The sequence below is a fragment of the Primulina huaijiensis genome, chromosome 3 (genome assembly GCF_012295235.1).
Source record: "Primulina huaijiensis isolate GDHJ02 chromosome 3, ASM1229523v2, whole genome shotgun sequence".
NCBI lineage: Eukaryota > Viridiplantae > Streptophyta > Magnoliopsida > Lamiales > Gesneriaceae > Primulina > Primulina huaijiensis.
Genome location: NC_133308.1, coordinates 27280173 through 27299249, shown reverse-complemented (window position 1 = coordinate 27299249; position 19077 = coordinate 27280173). Strand labels below are relative to the sequence as shown.

The 19077-nt window shown below is 34.8% G+C and overlaps 3 protein-coding genes across 4 annotated transcripts; 2 read left to right on the top strand and 1 right to left on the bottom strand.

Moving 5' to 3' along the window:
- Window positions 1-257: 257 nt before the first annotated feature.
- Window positions 258-5139, top strand: LOC140974267 (cysteine protease ATG4-like). 2 transcript variants are annotated; one of them, XM_073437631.1, is made up of 9 exons: window positions 258-395; window positions 585-1187; window positions 1276-1361; window positions 1444-1494; window positions 1675-2051; window positions 3211-3349; window positions 4351-4406; window positions 4554-4624; window positions 4731-5139. In XM_073437631.1, exons 2-9 carry the CDS (start codon window positions 674-676, stop codon window positions 4961-4963), a joined length of 1527 nt encoding a protein of 508 aa, XP_073293732.1. In that variant the 5' UTR covers window positions 258-395; window positions 585-673; the 3' UTR covers window positions 4964-5139. The 2 variants fall into 2 exon arrangements, with proteins under 2 accessions (XP_073293732.1, XP_073293733.1); XM_073437632.1 differs by having other exon boundaries at window positions 483-1187.
- Window positions 5140-5334: 195 nt separating this feature from the next.
- On the bottom strand, window positions 5335-7430 carry LOC140974259 (uncharacterized). Its single transcript, XM_073437624.1, has 2 exons — window positions 6581-7430; window positions 5335-6477 (listed from the first exon to the last, which is right to left on the bottom strand). Exons 1-2 carry the CDS (start codon window positions 7356-7358, stop codon window positions 5438-5440), a joined length of 1818 nt encoding a protein of 605 aa, XP_073293725.1. The 5' UTR covers window positions 7359-7430; the 3' UTR covers window positions 5335-5437.
- Window positions 7431-13238: 5808 nt separating this feature from the next.
- Window positions 13239-18958, top strand: LOC140974258 (ultraviolet-B receptor UVR8-like). The gene is made up of 12 exons (XM_073437623.1): window positions 13239-13514; window positions 15828-16014; window positions 16187-16333; window positions 16597-16678; window positions 16856-17011; window positions 17106-17279; window positions 17532-17603; window positions 17793-17864; window positions 17980-18098; window positions 18289-18374; window positions 18478-18530; window positions 18624-18958. The coding sequence occupies exons 1-12, from the start codon at window positions 13397-13399 to the stop codon at window positions 18684-18686; spliced, it is 1329 nt and encodes a 442-aa protein (XP_073293724.1). The 5' UTR covers window positions 13239-13396; the 3' UTR covers window positions 18687-18958.
- The last annotated feature ends 119 nt before the right edge of the window (window positions 18959-19077 follow it).

Below are 19077 nucleotides of genomic sequence, written 5' to 3'. Positions count from 1 at the left end.
CACCCAAACAACCATCGAGTATTCGTATCATTTATCTAAACACACATTTTTTCTAAAATGTAACTAATAAAAAATATATTTCTTTACTAAGAAAATATATATTTCTCACGCCATGACTAAATTTTTATTTTTTTTGAAGAATTATTATTTTTTCAAAAAAAAAAATATGTTCTTAATTATTAAACAAATTAATTAAATTATATAAAGTATTAAATTAAATATATATATAATATCGGGCAAAGAATGTGCAACGTGCCTATTGCACGCAAACTAATTATTGTTGCAGACGGAAAGCTCTCCTCGAGAACTCTAGCTCGAACTGAAACGCCGCAACGCCGGCCCACCCGGACGTGGTTTTTGCTCACGTTCGAGTCTCAACAACGTTGGCATCACCGGTACGCTATGTCATTCTGGAATCCCCCCTTTTCTGTTTTTGACTTAATCCCGTCTTTAATTCTGTCCCTGCTGTCTATTTCGTGCAGTAAACGATGTTTTTTCCCTTTAAAAGAACTGATTCATCTGCTCATAATTCGAAGTTCACGTTTTTTTATTTGATTGTGGGGAAATTTTTGTTCTTTCTTCAGATATTGAATTGTTCTGGTGGGATGCTGTTGTTAGGGGGCGCCGATTTTTATTTTATTTTTTTGTTATCCCCGGTGTCGATGATTAGTTCATGAAGGGTTCACTAGAGAAAGACAACGATCGCGTTGATAATCATAACGAGAAAAATTGTAACTTTGTTTGTCGTCCGGAGGAAATTCTGGGTTCTGTCTTGCCCGAGGCAGAATCGAGTATTGGCAGTAGTACGAATCAAAAGCCTGGAGTTCTTTGGTCAGGTGTATGGCCACCGGCTTTATCTATTTTGGGGAATTTGAGTAGTAATCACGGACAAAGTGACTCTAAAAGTTGTAGTGTTAGAAAAAAATCGGGTAGTGGGAAGAACTATTATGAGGGGTGCAAGGCTGCTGTAAGAAGAGTAATGATGAATGGTATATCAATGAGAAGAATATTGGGGTTTGGTAAAACTGGAAGTTCGGCTTCCAAGAGTGATATTTGGCTTTTGGGAGTGTGTTATCGGGTTGCACAGGAGGGCGACAATGCCAACTCTTCAGATCCAGCTGAGAGCGAGGGATTTGCTTCATTTGTCGAGGATTTTTCATCTCGTATCTTGATCACGTATCGGAAAGGTATTTTTATGAATATTGAATGGATGTGTGAATGGGATACTTGGATGATGATGATGATGTAGATAATGTGGTTTTGTTTATTCCTTAGGTTTTGTGTCCATCGGGGAAACGAAGTACGCTGGTGATGTTAATTGGGGTTGCATGCTTCGGAGCAGCCAGATGCTTGTTGCTCAGGCATTATTCTTGATGCTATTTGTATGTCTTTACTAATATTTGGGATAATCATTTGTACTGATTTTGTTGCATGTTTACACAGGCATTTCTGTTTCATAAATTAGGACGATCGTGGAGGAAATCTCCACACAAGGTATTATACTATTTACACCAAATTAAATCATTAGATAGGGATGGTTCGTGTATATGTTTTAACTTTTGTTCATCGTTAAGACAGAGGACGCTTTAATCTCTATCCCATAAAAACCCAGGAGATTCGGCCATGGTTTATGGCAAATTAAATGTTCATATTGGTTTGTTTATAATTATGCAGCCAATTGATCAAAGTTACATGGAAATATTGCATCTTTTTGGAGATGCTGAGGACTCACCTTTTTCTATACACAATCTTCTCCAAGCTGGAAAGGATTACGGCCTTGCTCCGGGTTCCTGGGTAGGCCCGTATGCCATGTGCCGCACCTGGGAAAGTATGGTGCGTAACAAAATCAAGGAGACTGGTAATGGAGTTTTGTCCTCTATGATGACCATATACGTCGTCTCTGGTAGCGATGGGGAAAGAGGTGGAGCTCCTGTCCTCTGCATTGAGGATATATCCATACATTTGTCAGAGTTCAGCGGGGGTGAACTTGTCTGGGGTCCTATTATATTGATGGTTCCATTGGTTCTAGGTGTGGAAAAAGTCAACCCAAGGTACGGTTTCTATTCTATCACGATTATGGATTTGATTGTGTTCACCTTAAATTTGCAGTCTCTATTCTGTCACGATTATAGACTCGAATGTATACCCCAGTAAAATCTGATTCCATCTTTTTATTTCTTATGGGGCCCGTAAAGTTGCCACCTTAGACATTTTTTATCTTTATTTGAGAGATGGCTTGCAACATGGGATCTAGTCGATAACTGGTTTCTGAATCGTATTAGAAAGACACGACACTTGTAAAACTTGCTTTTAGTCATGTTTGACTTGTGAAAGGATTTTTTTTTTAACCTGTGAAATGGTGTAAAGATCTTTAAGTATAATATTAGAGAAAAATAATGATGTCCAGGTTTTTCTAGACTCGGGCTAGTCATATTTTAACCAATGAAAATTACTCACTGTGGTTTTTGCAAGCTTATTTGCATTCCATACATCTTAACACTATGCATAGTTATGGTGCTCTTCTATCCACACGTCATGGAGAGCAGTCGGAAGGTGTTTTTTTGGACTCTTGAGTAAGGTTCTGAAATGAGACTTTGAAACAAATCATCATAAAAATTCGTGTGCATTATTTTCTTGATTACTTTATTACAATATTCGAGTCTTTGTAAGATGCCGATAGGCTTAAGGTGTTATCTTTCATGAACTGTATGCTCCATGTGGAAACTTATTGATGGTATAGTGATGAAGAACTTATTTTTTTCTGTTTGTTACATGAGAGAGAGGCAGGTAAGGATGGTGGGTTGGCGCTTGATTGGAACGATTTTTAATTTTATTTTACACGAGTTACGATAGGTTGATCAAATTGCACTTATTTTTTAAGTTTCGGACGAGGGAGTAGGAAGGATAGGGCCATTCAAACGTGGCCAAAAAGAATACCTTTTACAGCCGAAGTGTTAGCAATAAAACACTGTAGTTTTTCTCCCCCAGCAATTCTTATAAAAATGGATGAGTGAAGATTGGAATAAATTTTGTATGTATTAACTCTAGTTTATTACATAGAAATATCGTATCTTGGTGTAACTTATGATATTGTGGACAATATTCCCAAGGGTTATTGGATTTCGTATGACTACAGCAAATAATGTGTACTGTTTCATTTTGTTAGTTTCCTCTGGGTGTTATCAATATTTTCATTCTTTTTATCGACAGGTATCTTCCACTCCTGAGTGCCACACTCATGTTTCCACAGAGCCTCGGTATTTTGGGTGGCAGGCCTGGTGCTTCAACATACATAGTTGGAGTGCAAGATGAAAAGGCTTTCTATCTGGATCCACACGAAGTTCAGCAGGTTATTGCAATCCTGCGCGTGAAGTCTCTTGTGTAAAATATCTTCATGATCACAAATTCCAATCCCTTAGCCTACCCTTAGAGAGCTACTAGTACTAGTATCCTGTCTGATATTTAAATTATAATATGAGTGCCGCAATTTTTATACTAAGATGATCTCTTTCTGATTTGAGCTCTAGAATTGGCTGAAGTACGATTGTTGTGCATTCTGCATACTATATTTTGGAGAACATGCTATTGCAGCTTAACAAGCCATCTTCGTTGTAATTAAATGAGTGATTTTGTCTGTAAAATCGAAAGGTGGCTTCATAAGTGTGGTGTCCTGCCCGATCTTACATTTTTTGTCTTCGAATTACCGGGCACCGCGCAGTTGGCATATCCAATGTTTGGTCATATTTCAGGATTCTAGAAATGGAGAAACTCACTTGTTCCATTATGTTTTCAACTGAAATAGTTATGAATGATGAACCCTCACGAGTCCATTATGTGAGTTTATTTTGCGCATGGAGTACCTTAATTCTCTTCTGACGCTCTATTATTGTTAAGTCCGAGTTTGGCAGCAACAATTTTTACCTTAATTGGCATTATCTTTACTGAGTCATGTGTACCAAAGGTAGGCGCTCCTTCATCTGTCTCAAGGAACTGTCATATCCATGATAAAAAGCCTTAGAATAGGACATTTAAGGTCATTTTATATTTGGAACGCTTTGAATAATTTGAGATTAAGATTTGTGCAGCCTGATGACACCGTAGGCCTCGACATAAAGCATTGTAACAAGCCATAGGATTCATTCCTTGGCCATAATGTCAGTGATCTCTATCGATATTTTATTACATGCATCCTATTGTGGTACCATTGAAACATGATTCTATGATTTTAAATCTTTCTTTCCATTGTGATTCGCAATCTGGTCTACTCCTTGTTTTTGTTGAAGTTCTAATGATTTCTCAACGATGATGGCATGCTGCAGCGCATCCACTCACTACGATCTTGATTGGCAGGTTGTTGACATTAAGAGTGGTAATTTAGACGTCGATACATCAAGCTACCATTGCAAGTAAGTTGATCCCGCAAATTTAACTCAGACTCTTCTTCAACTATGATTAATGTTCAAGTTACCTGATTTTCAACATCTTCTGACTTGGTACTATAATTTTACAATCCGTTTTATTTTTTAACTAACTCCTCGGGGATTCAACTGCAGTATTGTAAGACATATGCCGCTCGATTCGATTGATTCGTCCTTGGCCATTGGGTTTTACTGTAAAGACAAGAGTATGCATGAATCTCTCTAATGTTATCCTTCAATCATTTGAACCTTTTCTATCACAATCGATTATTATAACGTCGTCCCTCAATCTTGAATTTCTTCCTCAATCAGGAGATTTCGATGATTTTTGTTCACGTGCTTCCGAGCTGATAGATCAATCAAACGGTGCTCCTCTTTTTACAATATCCGAGACCCGACTTTCCCCTAAGCCCACAGGGTATCAGATGTGGAACACATCGACAGATCACACTTGTGAGGCTCGAGAGCTTGATCTCGTAAACGAGCTCTCCTCTGATATGCCGGAGAATATTTGTACACTGGAAGACGACTGGCAACTACTTTGAGCCAGCCCCCCTTGCATGATTCTGATGAATAAAGACATAAATTTGAAAACTTGTATAAACTTCTAGGACTTAATTTAACCTTATTTTGAAAACCCACAAATTTGTGTGCCTTTTCCCCTTTTATTTATACGTTGATTGATACAATCAAAATATGTATATTTATTTATTTATAGATTATAGATTCGTTCTGTTTTCGCTTTCAATTCTATTCTTATCATATTAAGTTGACTGACTACTTCATTTGCATTTAACAAATTATTGCAAAATTTAATCTCTTTAAATACTTAGTTTTTCGTTAATTGGAACTCTTTGTTTGTGACAAGTTTGCAAAATAATTATTTTAATGTAACACTAAATAAAGATATATGATAAGAGTGGGCAAATGTATAGTTCTATATGCTAATGAAACGAATAAAATTCGGAATATAAATAAACTTCAAATCGAAGTAATTCCCATCATTATGCATAGTCATTTCAAAGAAACTGCAAATCAGATATATCTAGATAGGGTTTTGAAACTGTTGCCTCACTAGACTCGGATCCACATCTGAAATGAACCCAAAAGTCACATTCGGCGCAGTGTAAAGCCATCCCATCTCTGAAGCCCTCGATCATTTCGTGGCAAACACCGCAAGTCTGGCTACCAACACTCAGCATTCTTACCAAAGTCAAAGGATGATCACCGTGACAAGCTGGCAATACCACGGTGCCTCCAAACTTGATTCTTGAATATCTCCCTGTTGAGGGAATGCATGCGACATGAAAGGAATGGTCACATTCCATACAGTGGTAGAACCAGTACGACAGTTTTATGTCTTCTTCACAGAATTCGCAAAACTGATCACCACCCAAGTCTTGTGCTAAAGAATCGGTGATTAGAGTGAGGGGATGTTCATCAAATTTGTGAGTCACGGTTTTAGGCAGAAGAGCGCAACTAATGTGTATGCTGAACCTACATTGAGTACAACTGTAAATGTCATAATATAAAGGATTTATTTTGCCGCAGCAGGATCTAATATCTTCCAACCAATAACCAAAACCCAGAATAAGAGGGTGTTGCTTGTGTGAATCATGCTTGATGACCTCTGGAGCTAAGGCACATTCAAGATGGAAAATACCGGAATGAGCATATGAGTATCCAAAACCGTTGCCAAATCGTAAACAAAGCCTACAAAAAAACAGAGAAAAGAATTCATTGCATCTTGGGAAAACCAGTTCCCGTGAGTCGTCAAACACATCATTGATAAAGAGGGGCAAATCTGTGCAAATTTTGTGGAGGAGAAAACCGCAAGCAGATTGGCTGCAGCTGTAATAAGGAGGTTCTATGCGCCGAATGCAAGCGTTGCAGACGGATTCAAGCGTGGTTTCATTGTTCGAGGTCAAAGAATGGGCGGGGGCGGAGTGGTATTTTTCCAACATTGTCTCACCATCGCTCTTGGGTGTAGTATTCTGTACTGCGCACTTAATCCAACTCAGAAATGCTTCGTCTAGAGGGGGCAGATCGTATATTTTACCTGGAAAGGGACATTACTACAATTAGGACACCAATTAACAAAATCCCTCTACTTTGTCATACAACTGTATAAATGCTATTTTTTTGTAACCACAACTAGTTACCTGGATCCTCCATTGCTGATACCGCACAATCCACGTGAGCTATAGTAGAAGAACAACGCACACAAGCATAAGCCCCAAACAATAGTGATGTGTCTTTTTCACAAATTATGCATTCGGGCATGGAGGAATATATTGCTTCTAATGCATCCGAATACATGAGGGAGAGAGGGTGAAGATGACCTTTAACTCTGAGAATGCTGGGCAATGAGGTACAATCCTGATGAATACAGTAATTACATTGGTGACATGCGAAGAAAAAGCCCTTGTGCTCTCTTCCACAGACGTCACACAGCAACAAAGATTCCTTGCAAATGGCAACCATCGGGTGTTGCTTGTGGCTTATGTGTTTGATCTGGATATCCAAAGGGTAACAGCATAAAGGGTCAAGATTAAAATTTTTACCACATTTGTCACAGTGGTAGGTGAAATTCTTGCATAATTTCCCGCGTTTGCTGCACATGCAGTCCTCATGATGTGGCTTAGCAAGCAAAAGAAGATCGTGTGTATTATTCCTCAAACGATGACTCAATTTGTTCGGAAGCCGCGTGCATGGTTCGTGGAGATAAAAGTTGCAACCTTGAACGGTGCAGATGTAAGAAGGGCTCGACAACACACGCAGCCCACATGCATTGCAACAAAACGGAATCTCCTCTGATTCGTTAAAAATCAACGGATGCTCGTGAGCAAAATGTTTAATTTCCTTCTCTCTTTCCGTCATTTCGATATGTATGTATGAGTGTGTTCTTGGGCATTGATGATATATATACTGCACACCCATGCACGGAATCCTTCACGAAGTTTTATCCTTTGAGTGTGATTTCGGCAAATCAAATTCCTTTCACTTTTTGACTGGAGAGATTTGGCTTTGCCTCGATCTTCAGATGCATGATTGATGGCTTTTCTTCTATTTATATCTACTTTTATTTCCTTCTGAAATTTTAAGCATATTTTGTTCGTCTCTCTTTATAATTGATATTGATTAGAGAAATAATTATTTGATTCATAATCTTTTAAAAATTTATCAATATATATATAAAAGCAAAATTTTGGTCCGAATTCCTTTAATATTTTCAAGAACTAAAAATCTTATATATTTAATTAGATGGTAGTGATACTTAGTATATTTCAAAATGATTTTTTTTTATGATAAATTTTTTTAAGAATATAATTTTTATTTTATTAAAAGAAGAGAAAGTAAAAGACACCCACACACACACACACAAAAAGTAGTAAACAATTATTTTTAATTTATTTTAATGGATTTATGGTATAATAGTTCTTATACGTATTTACAAACTAGCAACATTGTTTTATAGGGAATTAAAGAAGATACTTTATTATTTTTAAAAAAAACACACAAATCCAAAATCGTAAAATTTCAAAGGATGTTAGCTTCCAATTAATATTAATAATTGTTATTATCTCTTATCAACAAATAATTGAATTAATAAATAATTTTCTATTTTCGTTCATTAATCGTGGACAATATATTAGGCGGAATTAAGCCCTATTATATATGCACATCGAATGATTAAGTTTTGAGACCTCAGTTTCATTCCTTTAGAATTTTAGTTCACTCCAATCATACTATGAGTTCTGCTATTGCCAAAAGGAGAGTATCATTAGGAACCGAATTAAACCGAATACGACCCGCAGTGGCTTCTAGTAGCCATGCATGTATGATCTACGATGGCTAGTAATACCTGTACATGACTAGTCTAAAGAGGTTAAAGGGTTAATATAACTAAGATTCATCAATAACGCGAGCGTCGAGACCGCGAACCGAGCTTATTCAATCCAAGGGAAAAGCCTCACTTGAAGTTAGAAAAATTCCGTACAAACATGGTTTTATATATGATCTAAGGAGAATATATAATAATTCATACAATAAAGCTTCAAACATTAAGTCATGGACACTCTTTGAATTTATGTCTTTATTCCTTTCCTCCAATACCAAGAGCAACACACTAGATTTATTGTATTTTAGTTTCAACCAACTTTTACAAAGTGAAAGAAGAATTCAGCAACTTTAATTAAATCGAACTTGCTTATTTTCCCCTGATATTTTTAATCATTTTTTTTTTCAATTTCTCTCTTTAAAATGCCACAAAAAATTTAGATTGATTTGAGAACCCTCGCTATTAATATGAGCCCCGATAAAATAATTATTTTAATTTATAATTCTTATTTATATTTATATATCTACATTTACTTTAATTGTTGTTTGAATGAAATTTAGTAAAATATGGAGATCTTGTTTTTTTTTTTATGTAATCTAATGCGATAATTGTTTTAAAACTAGAATTAAAAAAAGCTATTTAAAGTGGTCTCGAATAAAATACTCCACGTCTTTCCGTAACTTAAAGAAATGTATAGTGATGAAAAATTCATGCATCTTAAAGACATGACAAAGCTTCGCGGATTAATTCATGGACACTCGTCTTTATGTCTGTACACTTTTTGTTGGTGTGCAATAATGTCCTTGCGGGATAAAACAATTGAAATGTGATGTTTGAATTGTTGTATAATTTAAAATATTTGAATTACACGGTTACCACAAACTATAATCTTTGGTAAAGCGGCAAATGGTATGTCTTATAATTGGTATCGGAGTCAGTGTATAACCTAAAAATTATTAAGAACATCTCAAAGTTTCGAAATTTTAAAAGATTTTATTCATTATTTCTAAACTCAATCTTATGATTTGAAAAGTAAAAAATTGATAAGCTCGTTCAATATTAAACACGGTGAATTTATGTTTTTATACCTTTCTAATTTGATGTTTGTATGTCTTATATCGAGTAACAAGCTAGATTTACTGTAGATATTTTTATCTGAATAAACTTTTATAAAATTTACAAGGAAGAATCATTAAATTTAAAACAAAATTTTCGTATTTTGTGTAATGCCCCAAATAATAATATGATAATAATGATAATTATTGGTCGTCCAAATTAAAGTTATAAGAAAAATGTATAGTAGAAGAAAATAGATAGTTTGACCACTGAAGTGTACACTTTGATTACACAATTAAAAAAATAAATACACACACCTTACCATTTATAGGAAAGGGAAAGGAAAGAAGAAAGAAGAAAACTTTACCCCCAATCCACTCTCGTCACCACTGTAGCAGCTGCTGTAGAATTGCCATTACTTCTCCGTTCGATGTCGAAATTCAAAAATTCTTGAAAGGTTGTGTTTATAACATCCTAGGCTTCGATTTAAGTCATAAATCGTACTTTTTATCAAGGATTCAATTGGATCGAAGCTGTTGTCAGCTCGATTTTGCATAGCTTCTATCCAATTCGATGAGATTTTGCTTCTGATTTTCGGGTTTATATATATTGTTCACTAAGAATTTCAAATAGAACTTGTAGATCTATTTGTTAGATTTATGTAGCCACTGTAAAAATGGAATGCCAATTAGAAACGGATTTGATATGTTTTTTCTACCAAATTGTGTCAAAATCGAACTCTGTGTATGAACTGTGAAGAATGAATATTGTAATTCGAGGTTATGACTTTTTTGTAATTGGATTTGGTGTTAGGGTCTTAATCAAACTTATAGAGCATCGATGAGTTACTTCGATTTGGTTCTTGAATCACTCAATTCCGGGAAGAAATGAAAGAGATATATGATTTTTACTAAAACTGGTTTGGAATTTCGAGTTAGTGCAGATCTGTGTCCATACCTTCTGTTTATCTAAATTCTGGGATTAATTGGTAGGGATTCTGGATTTGATGTTCAAATAAAAGTTATAGAACATTGTCTTGTCTTCGAAATGGTATCAGATTGGCTTGATTACATTGGGTATTGTGGAAGTTATGCTCAAAATATTAAAATGTGTTAGATATATACTGATGCATAATTCACAAGAATTATGTTGTACGTTCCAGGTTATGAATGAATGGGTAAATGACTTTATTTGATAAAAACTTTGTGAAGAATAATTGTTGGTCTTTGAGTTTTCTTGCATATCCAATTTGTGGATCTTGATTTGAAACAGTATTGAATTAATTATGAATTTTGTAAAAAAAACTGCTCTGTTTGGATAAATTATCCGAGATATTGACTTTTGTATTTTCAGATTCGGTTGAACAGTCAATCCACAGCCAAAAAGTTCTAGTTCACTCTCTATATCAATAGATATGGTATTGACTTGGGTTGGCTCAAGATTATTTACTTTAAATTGGTAGCGAATCGAGGTTTGTTTATCGGTATATCATATTTTTAGTTGGTTTTGAGTCGAATTCTTGGATGGAACAAGAATTTAGTTGATATTGTATTTTGTTGATATTATAGTAGACTTTGGGGGTTCAAGACTTCTCAACCACATCTTTTGATCTCTTTTTGGTAATATTTGAAATATATGTTACGGTTGGTAATATACGAGGTAAAAGTATCAATTTTATTTTAAATTGTAAATTATATGGCTCGATGAATTACTTGTGATTTGTGGATGATGATTGTCTTGAGATGAACTTATTATTATATCGAGTTTATGATATTAATTTGCATCATTGCATTGCACCTTGAGCCACTTTTCGATTCAGATTTGATATAGCGGAGGTCGCTTTGATTTGTTGGACGTATGGGGCTATAATTGAGTTGGCATAGTGTATACCGAGGTCTCTGCTATGACCTGAACATTCTCTATAGGCGCACCATAGTCTTGAGATTGTAAAACACAACACCCCACCCCGAGCGGATGAGCCGGTTGATGTTGCTGGAGGATTCTCTTCCTTTGGGTACCCTATGACCAGATGATTCACTTGATCTTGATATTTATCGATAGCCGCGGCTTCTGATCATGAATTGCATTATATTGCATCTTTATGGATTTCATATGAACTAGTTGTCATTTTAATTCTCATATTTTATTGATTGTATCATACTAAGTTTATACTCACTGGCATGTCGGCTACCTCTTGTTTTCATGTGCTTGACGGTAGGTGCGGTGAGGCCTGGGATGCCAGAGCCCATCTTCAGGCGAGGAGATGCAAGTTAGAGTGGGATTCTCGGGTCTTAGGAGCTATTTGATGATACTTAGATTATTTTGGCTCACTAGATTAATTTGACATGTTTAAACTTATATTTTAAATATTTGAGACTTGTAAGTTATTTTGTCGATGTTTATGTCGGTCTGTGACCCACATGTTATGTGTTCTACTCAATCATTTGTTTTGTTAGAACTGTCTTTGTTTCTTTAACTTTTGCTTGAGACATGTTTTTATATTTTTGGATGCTCTTATTTTATGAGAGATGCTGCCCGATTTATTTTAGAAAAGTTAAAAAAAAATTCCTTCTTTTATAATTATTAGAAATAGATGTTGAACCCGGAACCCCACATTTTGGGTCCGAATTCCTTTGACAACATCAAAATATTTTCAAGAACTAAAAATGTTATATATTTAATTAGATGGTAGTGATACTTGGTATAATTCAAAATAATTATATTTTAGACCAAAATGTTTTAAGAATATAATTGTTATCTATTATTCTATCTATTCTATTTTAAAAGAGGAAATAAAATTTCTATCTATTTTTTTCTATTTTAAAAGAGGCAATAAATTAAAGGGTGAAAAAGCTTGATTGTGAGTTTCCGATTAGGCACTAGATTAATCAATTAATATCTTTGTAAGTCACAAAGTATATTGTGTATTTTTCTAATTCAGTTGCGAATATATTATTTCTTCTACTATAAAATTATTTAATGAATAATGTATTTAATATTTATTTTGTGTAACTATAATTTATCGAGTAACTAAAATTTTGTATTAATTATTTTAGGCATTGATATTATTAATGAATTTACTTAAAATAATAACAATTAGTTGAAGGCCAGACATTGTCAATCCTTTATATAAAAATTGATGATGGGGCAAAAATTAACAGTCATAAAAAAAATACAACCATAATAGAATTATCTAAATTATTTTAATAATGATAAAAAAATATTAGTACACAATTGTTATCTAAATTTAATTACTATAAATAAAAAATTATAAATTAGTTTATTTAATATTACTATTATTATAAATAAATTAGTATTGTTATTATTTATATTAATATTACATAGGACTCTCACAAAAATTAATTACTATAACTTACCTTTTAACAACGATTGAAATAATATATAAATACTTATATAATAATATTACTAACAATGATAAATAATATTTATTATAAGAATAATTACCAAAATTGTGATATTTTAATAATAACAATAACTTTTAAATATGTAGTTGATGACCATAATAATAATAATGATACAGTATGATACCATATTTAAAAAATAATTATAAAATTCACAAATGCCAAAAAATACATACATTGTAATAAAATAAAATATGAACAATATTTTTACTTAGCACTGTAGCTAAGCCGGTGCTGGTATGATATAGGTTGTGGCCTTTGTATGATATGTGTGATGCGCTGCTGATATTTGGATGTCTCCTGTTTAATTTCTCTCTGGTACAAATTACAATATACACTGACACACACCACTAAATTTACGTGGGTTAGAATGCGATTACTCTTTTTTTTAAATTAACTCGACCAATGAGTGTTGACTGTAATGGATTATATATTCGGAGGCTTTAATTTTTATATAAATGGAAGATCTTAGTTACAGTTACAGTAGCAGCAGTGGGCACATGCCACCAAGCCTATCACCACTATAAATATCTGCCAACCTTTCTTGTGTTATCCCATTCATACCCCAACCCCTCTAAACCTCTGAATTTTTCACCGTTTTTTAAACATTTTACGAAAACCCACAATTTGTTTTTTTTCCTAAAATTTCAAGAAAAGAGATGTCGGAAGAAGGGATATTGTTCAGCAGCAGCAGCTGCGGGAGTGAAGCAGTTTCTGGGCCGATTCGCCGGGTTCTTCTCATCTCCGCCGGCGCCACTCACTCCGTTGCTCTCCTCTGTGAGTGTACAAATCTTGTATCTATAGTGTATGTACATGGTGATTCTTGAGTAGAAAGGATTTTGTAAGGGGAAAAGGATCAAGATTTTCCGGTGCATAGTAATACAAGAAAAATGAATCAAGAAACGGGCCAAGATTTGGTTTTTATCTGACTTAGATGTAAATATTGTGCAAAGATTTGAGTGATTTTTCACTTGTGGAACCAACTTTCTAATTACGATCTCTCGTGATTCTTTATCTGGTTGTGTATATTCAAAAGAAGCATGATTTAGATTACAAAGTTTGGATGAGAATCTTGATGAAAAGGTTTCCTTTGGGTTGAATTTATATTTTATTATTCCTCAAAAAGCCATCAAGATTCATTCGGCACTTAAATGATTTAGTAAGTAAATTTTGTATATAATTAAAATCATTATACATATACATTTATGTACCAATAAACATTTTATTGATTTCATCTCTGTTTTTTTTACCTTTCTTATTAATACGAGTATATCGGGGCCGGTGAGTTGGTTGGAGTAGTTAATTTTGTATGGACTAGAATGATGCACGTAAATTTTTTGTCTACTTGTTGAATTTAATAAGGGGGCAATAATATGAGTTTGTGTTCACATTCTGTCACCCTACTGGATGCTTCTTTGACAAATTTGTTTAATAATTCAAGGTAGTCTACTATGCATGTTACATGGTTTTTTGAAAAATTGGTGAAGTTCGAGATTTCTTGGAGTTTGTGAATTGTGATGTTAAAATAATTTATTTTTAATTAATTAAAATAATAAGTAATAAATATCACCAACAGATAAATCACAACTTTAACATAAATTATTGAGTTCTTGATTGTGGTCTAATATTTGTTTAAGATATACATAAATATTAAAATATTATTCCTCGTTTGACCAAGTAAAAGGAATCCATTTTTCTGTTTCCTAGGTGCTATGATGCAATAATAATAATAATAATAATAATTTATTAAATATATGTATAAAATTGGATTTTTTTAAAAAAAATGGATTTTGTACTTTGGAAATTGTGCATTGTTTGTTTCCTTTTTTTTTTAATTTACGAAAAGTGCCAAGATAACTCGTTGTTCGTCAACGTAGGAGCACTTTGGAATTTTGGAACACTTAGTTCTAAGTTTAAGGCATTCGTATATTCAAAAGCAAATCATTCTATATTCGAAAATTCATTTTTCTTAATTGGGAAAACTTATTAGTCTTTTTCCTAACTTTATTAATTTCTATTGGATTTCCATATTAGCTTGATAAAAAATGTCATATTTATATTTGTCACACATATTAAAAAAATAGTATGGAAATATTAATAATGTAGTCCTTTTCAAACAACATGCAAAACGTATGGCTAAAGTACACGATGCACTAATGCACAAGTATCATACGAAGGATAAGGCAACTCATGCGGCTTATTGAGTCAAGACATGTCGATTCTAAAAGTCTAAATGTTAATAAAATTGTCACGTATAATATATATCAAATGTTGAACCATAGTTCAACAGTGTTTATTAGACTGCAAACAAAAGTTAATGTTCGATGGATTGTAATTGTTTTTGGATTCATATTTTCGAAGATCATGGCCTGATTCTATGGAGGGTTTGAGCATTGAAAGCATTGTAAAGAACATCAAGCACAGCGAATCCATGCTCCTTATAGAGGCTCTTGTCGAGAGACGCAATGTGCAAGGGTTGAGTCTTGTGCCCAGGCATACATCTTGTGAACTTTTAGTAACTATGGAGAAGTATCGGATGCTATTTCTCAACTTGTTCTTCTATATTTCACATGTATTTACGGGATGAATAGTGACAAAAAGGTGTTAAGCTGTGTTGCTGTGGGGTGACTAAAAGGGGAGACAGCCAAAAATATTCTATATTCAGCCCATAACTTGGTTTTCCTAAGGAATTTTTGTTTTGATAAATAATGCTCGAGTTGTTGGAGAGCAAGTGACTCATCTTGCATCATGGAAATCCTGTTTGAGTTTCTTTCAAGCAATGTGGTAACCTGATTCTTTGTCCCACCATTGCATCTTAGCATAAAGACTCTAACTAGCTTCAAATATAAATATTTTGTGCGAAACTGTGAGAGTAACTTATTATCCCTCTGGCAATATTAAGAAACACTGATTCTTATCGAAACATGAATAGGTAATAATTAGGAACCGAGATTTCTAGTAAGTAGCAGAATAGGTTTACTCTTCATAACCGTTAAATTGCTGTTATACTTTTAGTTTACTGCGTTACAGTAGTTCAATTTGATGCTTGGAATTGTAAGTTTAATGAGGATCATGTATGGCACATTGCAGCTGGTTATGTTGTTTGCTCGTGGGGAAGGGGAGAAGATGGGCAGTTAGGACTTGGAGATGCTGAAGATCGGTTTTCTCCAACTCAAGTGAGTGCATTGGATGGGCAAGAAATAGTGTCTGTTACTTGTGGAGCTGACCACACAACTGCTTACTCTGAATCACTTTTGCAAGTTTTCAGCTGGGGATGGTATGCTTCTGGTTTCGTAAATATATTTATACAGAACTCTCGATGCTGAAACATTGTCATTTATTCTTTATCAACTCCATTTTGCTTTGTTGGATTGAATCTTTGTTGGGCGAATATTCAAATTATTTCATTTATTGCATTACAATTTGCTCATTCATTCAAGATTTTTCAGGGGTGATTTTGGGAGGTTAGGCCATGGAGATTCGAGCGACCTGTTTTCTCCTCAATCAATCAAAGCATTACATGGTCTGCAGATCAAGCAAATTGCTTGTGGGGATAGCCATTGTTTGGCAGTGACGATGGAAGGCGAGGTTCTGAGGTTGGTTCCTTGTTCCCTTTCCCTTGTTTCATTCAAAAATAGCAGAGGATCTTTTAAACGTCCTCTTCTTTATATTTTGTTGAGCTACATGATGGTTTATTGTGTATGATGAGTAGTCAAATCTTCACTAATAAATAGACATGCTGAGTTAGTTGATGCTACCCTTGACTCTAGATCAAGAATCCTAACTAATTCATGCTTCATAATCATGACTTCCGTGTTATGTTTTTGCACTCTGATCTGGCTTATATATTCAACTGCAGCTGGGGACGGAATCAAAATGGCCAACTAGGTCTTGGGACCAAAGATGATTCTCTTTTACCCCAAAGGATCGAAGCTTTCCAGGTATTCTTAGCTAATCTATCGTCATAAACTTCAAGTCCTCCTTTCTTTGTTATCAATTTGAACATAAGATACCGTGCTTCTTCTTGAAAACTCTCATATCCTTCCCTCTCTCCTTGGCATTCTTAGAAAACTAATTATCTCTAAAGAAGCATTATGGGCTTTTTTTGCTGTTTGTAGGGAATACCAGTCAAAATGGTTGCTGCTGGTGCGGAACACACGGCTGCTGTAACAGAAGACGGCGAGCTCTACGGTTGGGGCTGGGGTCGATACGGTAATTTGGGTTTGGGTGATAGAGATGACCGTTTAGTACCAGAGAAAGTTTCAAGTGTCGAGGTACTTTTATCTATCTTGGAAATAACACTATGTTTACTTTTCCTTGTTCTTGTTTCTTTGTTTTCTTAAATATTTTGGTGACGCCTTGTTGCAGGGAGAAAAGATGGTTCTGGTAGCATGTGGATGGCGCCACACAATATCTGTCTCGTCTTCAGGTGGATTGTATACTTACGGATGGAGCAAATATGGCCAATTAGGACATGGCGATTTTGAAGATCACCTTCTCCCTCATAAGCTGGAGTCCTTGAGTGGAAGCTGTGTTTCTCAAGTAATTTCTCTTCATAGGACAAATTAAATTTAACAAATTCTTACCAGTTTCTGGTTATGTTCAGCATATGACAAACCAATCTCATGTTTTTTCTTGTTTCTATTATATAGGGGACGAGTCCATGCCATTTTTCAACAAATATCTTTTTCTTCAAATTGTAATTTGTCTGCTCAAGAAACGTAACGACTGCAAAAAAATATGTAGTAAATGTGTTGTTCTTTTGGATTTTCATGAAAAGAATCGTTTTCTCAGATTTCAGGGGGCTGGAGACATACAATGGCGGTAACAACCGATGGAAAACTTTATGGTTGGGGCTGGAATAAGGTTCATCATAGTCCCTTTTTCCCTATTACTGACAGAATATTATGATTTTGTGTGAATGACCTTTTTTATTTCATGATAATGTACAGAGAAATTTATTTTTGTACATATCATGTAGTATATTTGATATTTCTAAATTACTCCGGGATCTCTTTGAACTGATTCTAAATGTCAACTTTTCAATGCTCGCAGTTTGGTCAAGTTGGAGTAGGCGACAATGTGGATCACTGCTCACCTGTACAAGTCAAATTTCCACATGATCAGGTTTATCTTTATCCTTGAACTCGGTTTACGTCCAACAACACTATTTTTTTCACAGGTTTATTTATTTTTGAGATCCCAACTATGGGATATTTTGATTTGTGCTGGTGAATGACAGAAAGTGGTAAATATCTCGTGTGGTTGGAGGCATACACTTGCTGTTACCGAAGGCCAAAACGTGTTCTCATGGGGAAGGGGAACAAATGGTCAGCTCGGCCACGGTGAATCTGTAGACAGGTAAAAAATGTCATCCCCATTTCCGAGTCACATGGTCCAAGGTTCAGAAAATGCTACATCTTGTGCTATTCATCCAAGCTTCATGCAATATATCTATCACGCCCCGGTGTTTCTCATAAACTGCTCGAAAACCAGTGAACAAATGATGCATCCCTTCTCATTATTTCCTGCATTAAAATCAAATCTGTAGGAACCTCCCAAAGATTGTAGAGGCATTAAGCGTGGACGGAACTAGTGGGAAGAACATAGAAGCCTCAAAAGCTGACGTATCATCAGGTACTGCGATTAAAAGTCGTGTTTCTCCTACTTTTGTCCTTTACATTTGCTTCAGTTGTCATGCAAACGGGATCTCGTCTTAACTAAAGCCTTTATCAAACAGAAAAAACTTGGATCTCCCCTACTGAGAGATATGCAGTTGTTCCCAATGAGAATGTGAGCTATTATTCTTTTGCATTTTCCCTCAATATCAGCAACCTTGTAATATTCTTCTTGCTGTAATTTATACTCTTAGCTTTCTTGAAACAGGTTGGAGGCAACGGAAATGACGTAAATGTTCCAGAAAAGGAGGTGAAAAGAATTAAGACATGAAACTAGCCAATGCAATCTCAAGAAAGCAGCCAACCCAAGGTGCACCTTTTTGTATGTCACGAGGTCGAAGATATCTCGGTCGAGACCGGTATATCCATTGACTCGTGCGCTAGTCGAAAATAAAAATATATATGTTATCTTGTTTACTTGAATAATCGAATGTACTTAGTGACCGAGTGTGGAGATCTCGCGCACAGATAGATAGTGTGGGCGGCTAGGTTTGGCTATCTTGGTAGTGGCCGTGAGGTTTCTTTTTAATAATATGTATTTTTTTTTACACGACTTTTTTTATAATTAATTTTAATTTCTTTTTTTTTAAAAAATCATTTTTTCCGGTTCCTTGTTGGACTTTTTTTAAGCAAATGTTGATCCAGTTTTCTCAATAGTTCAG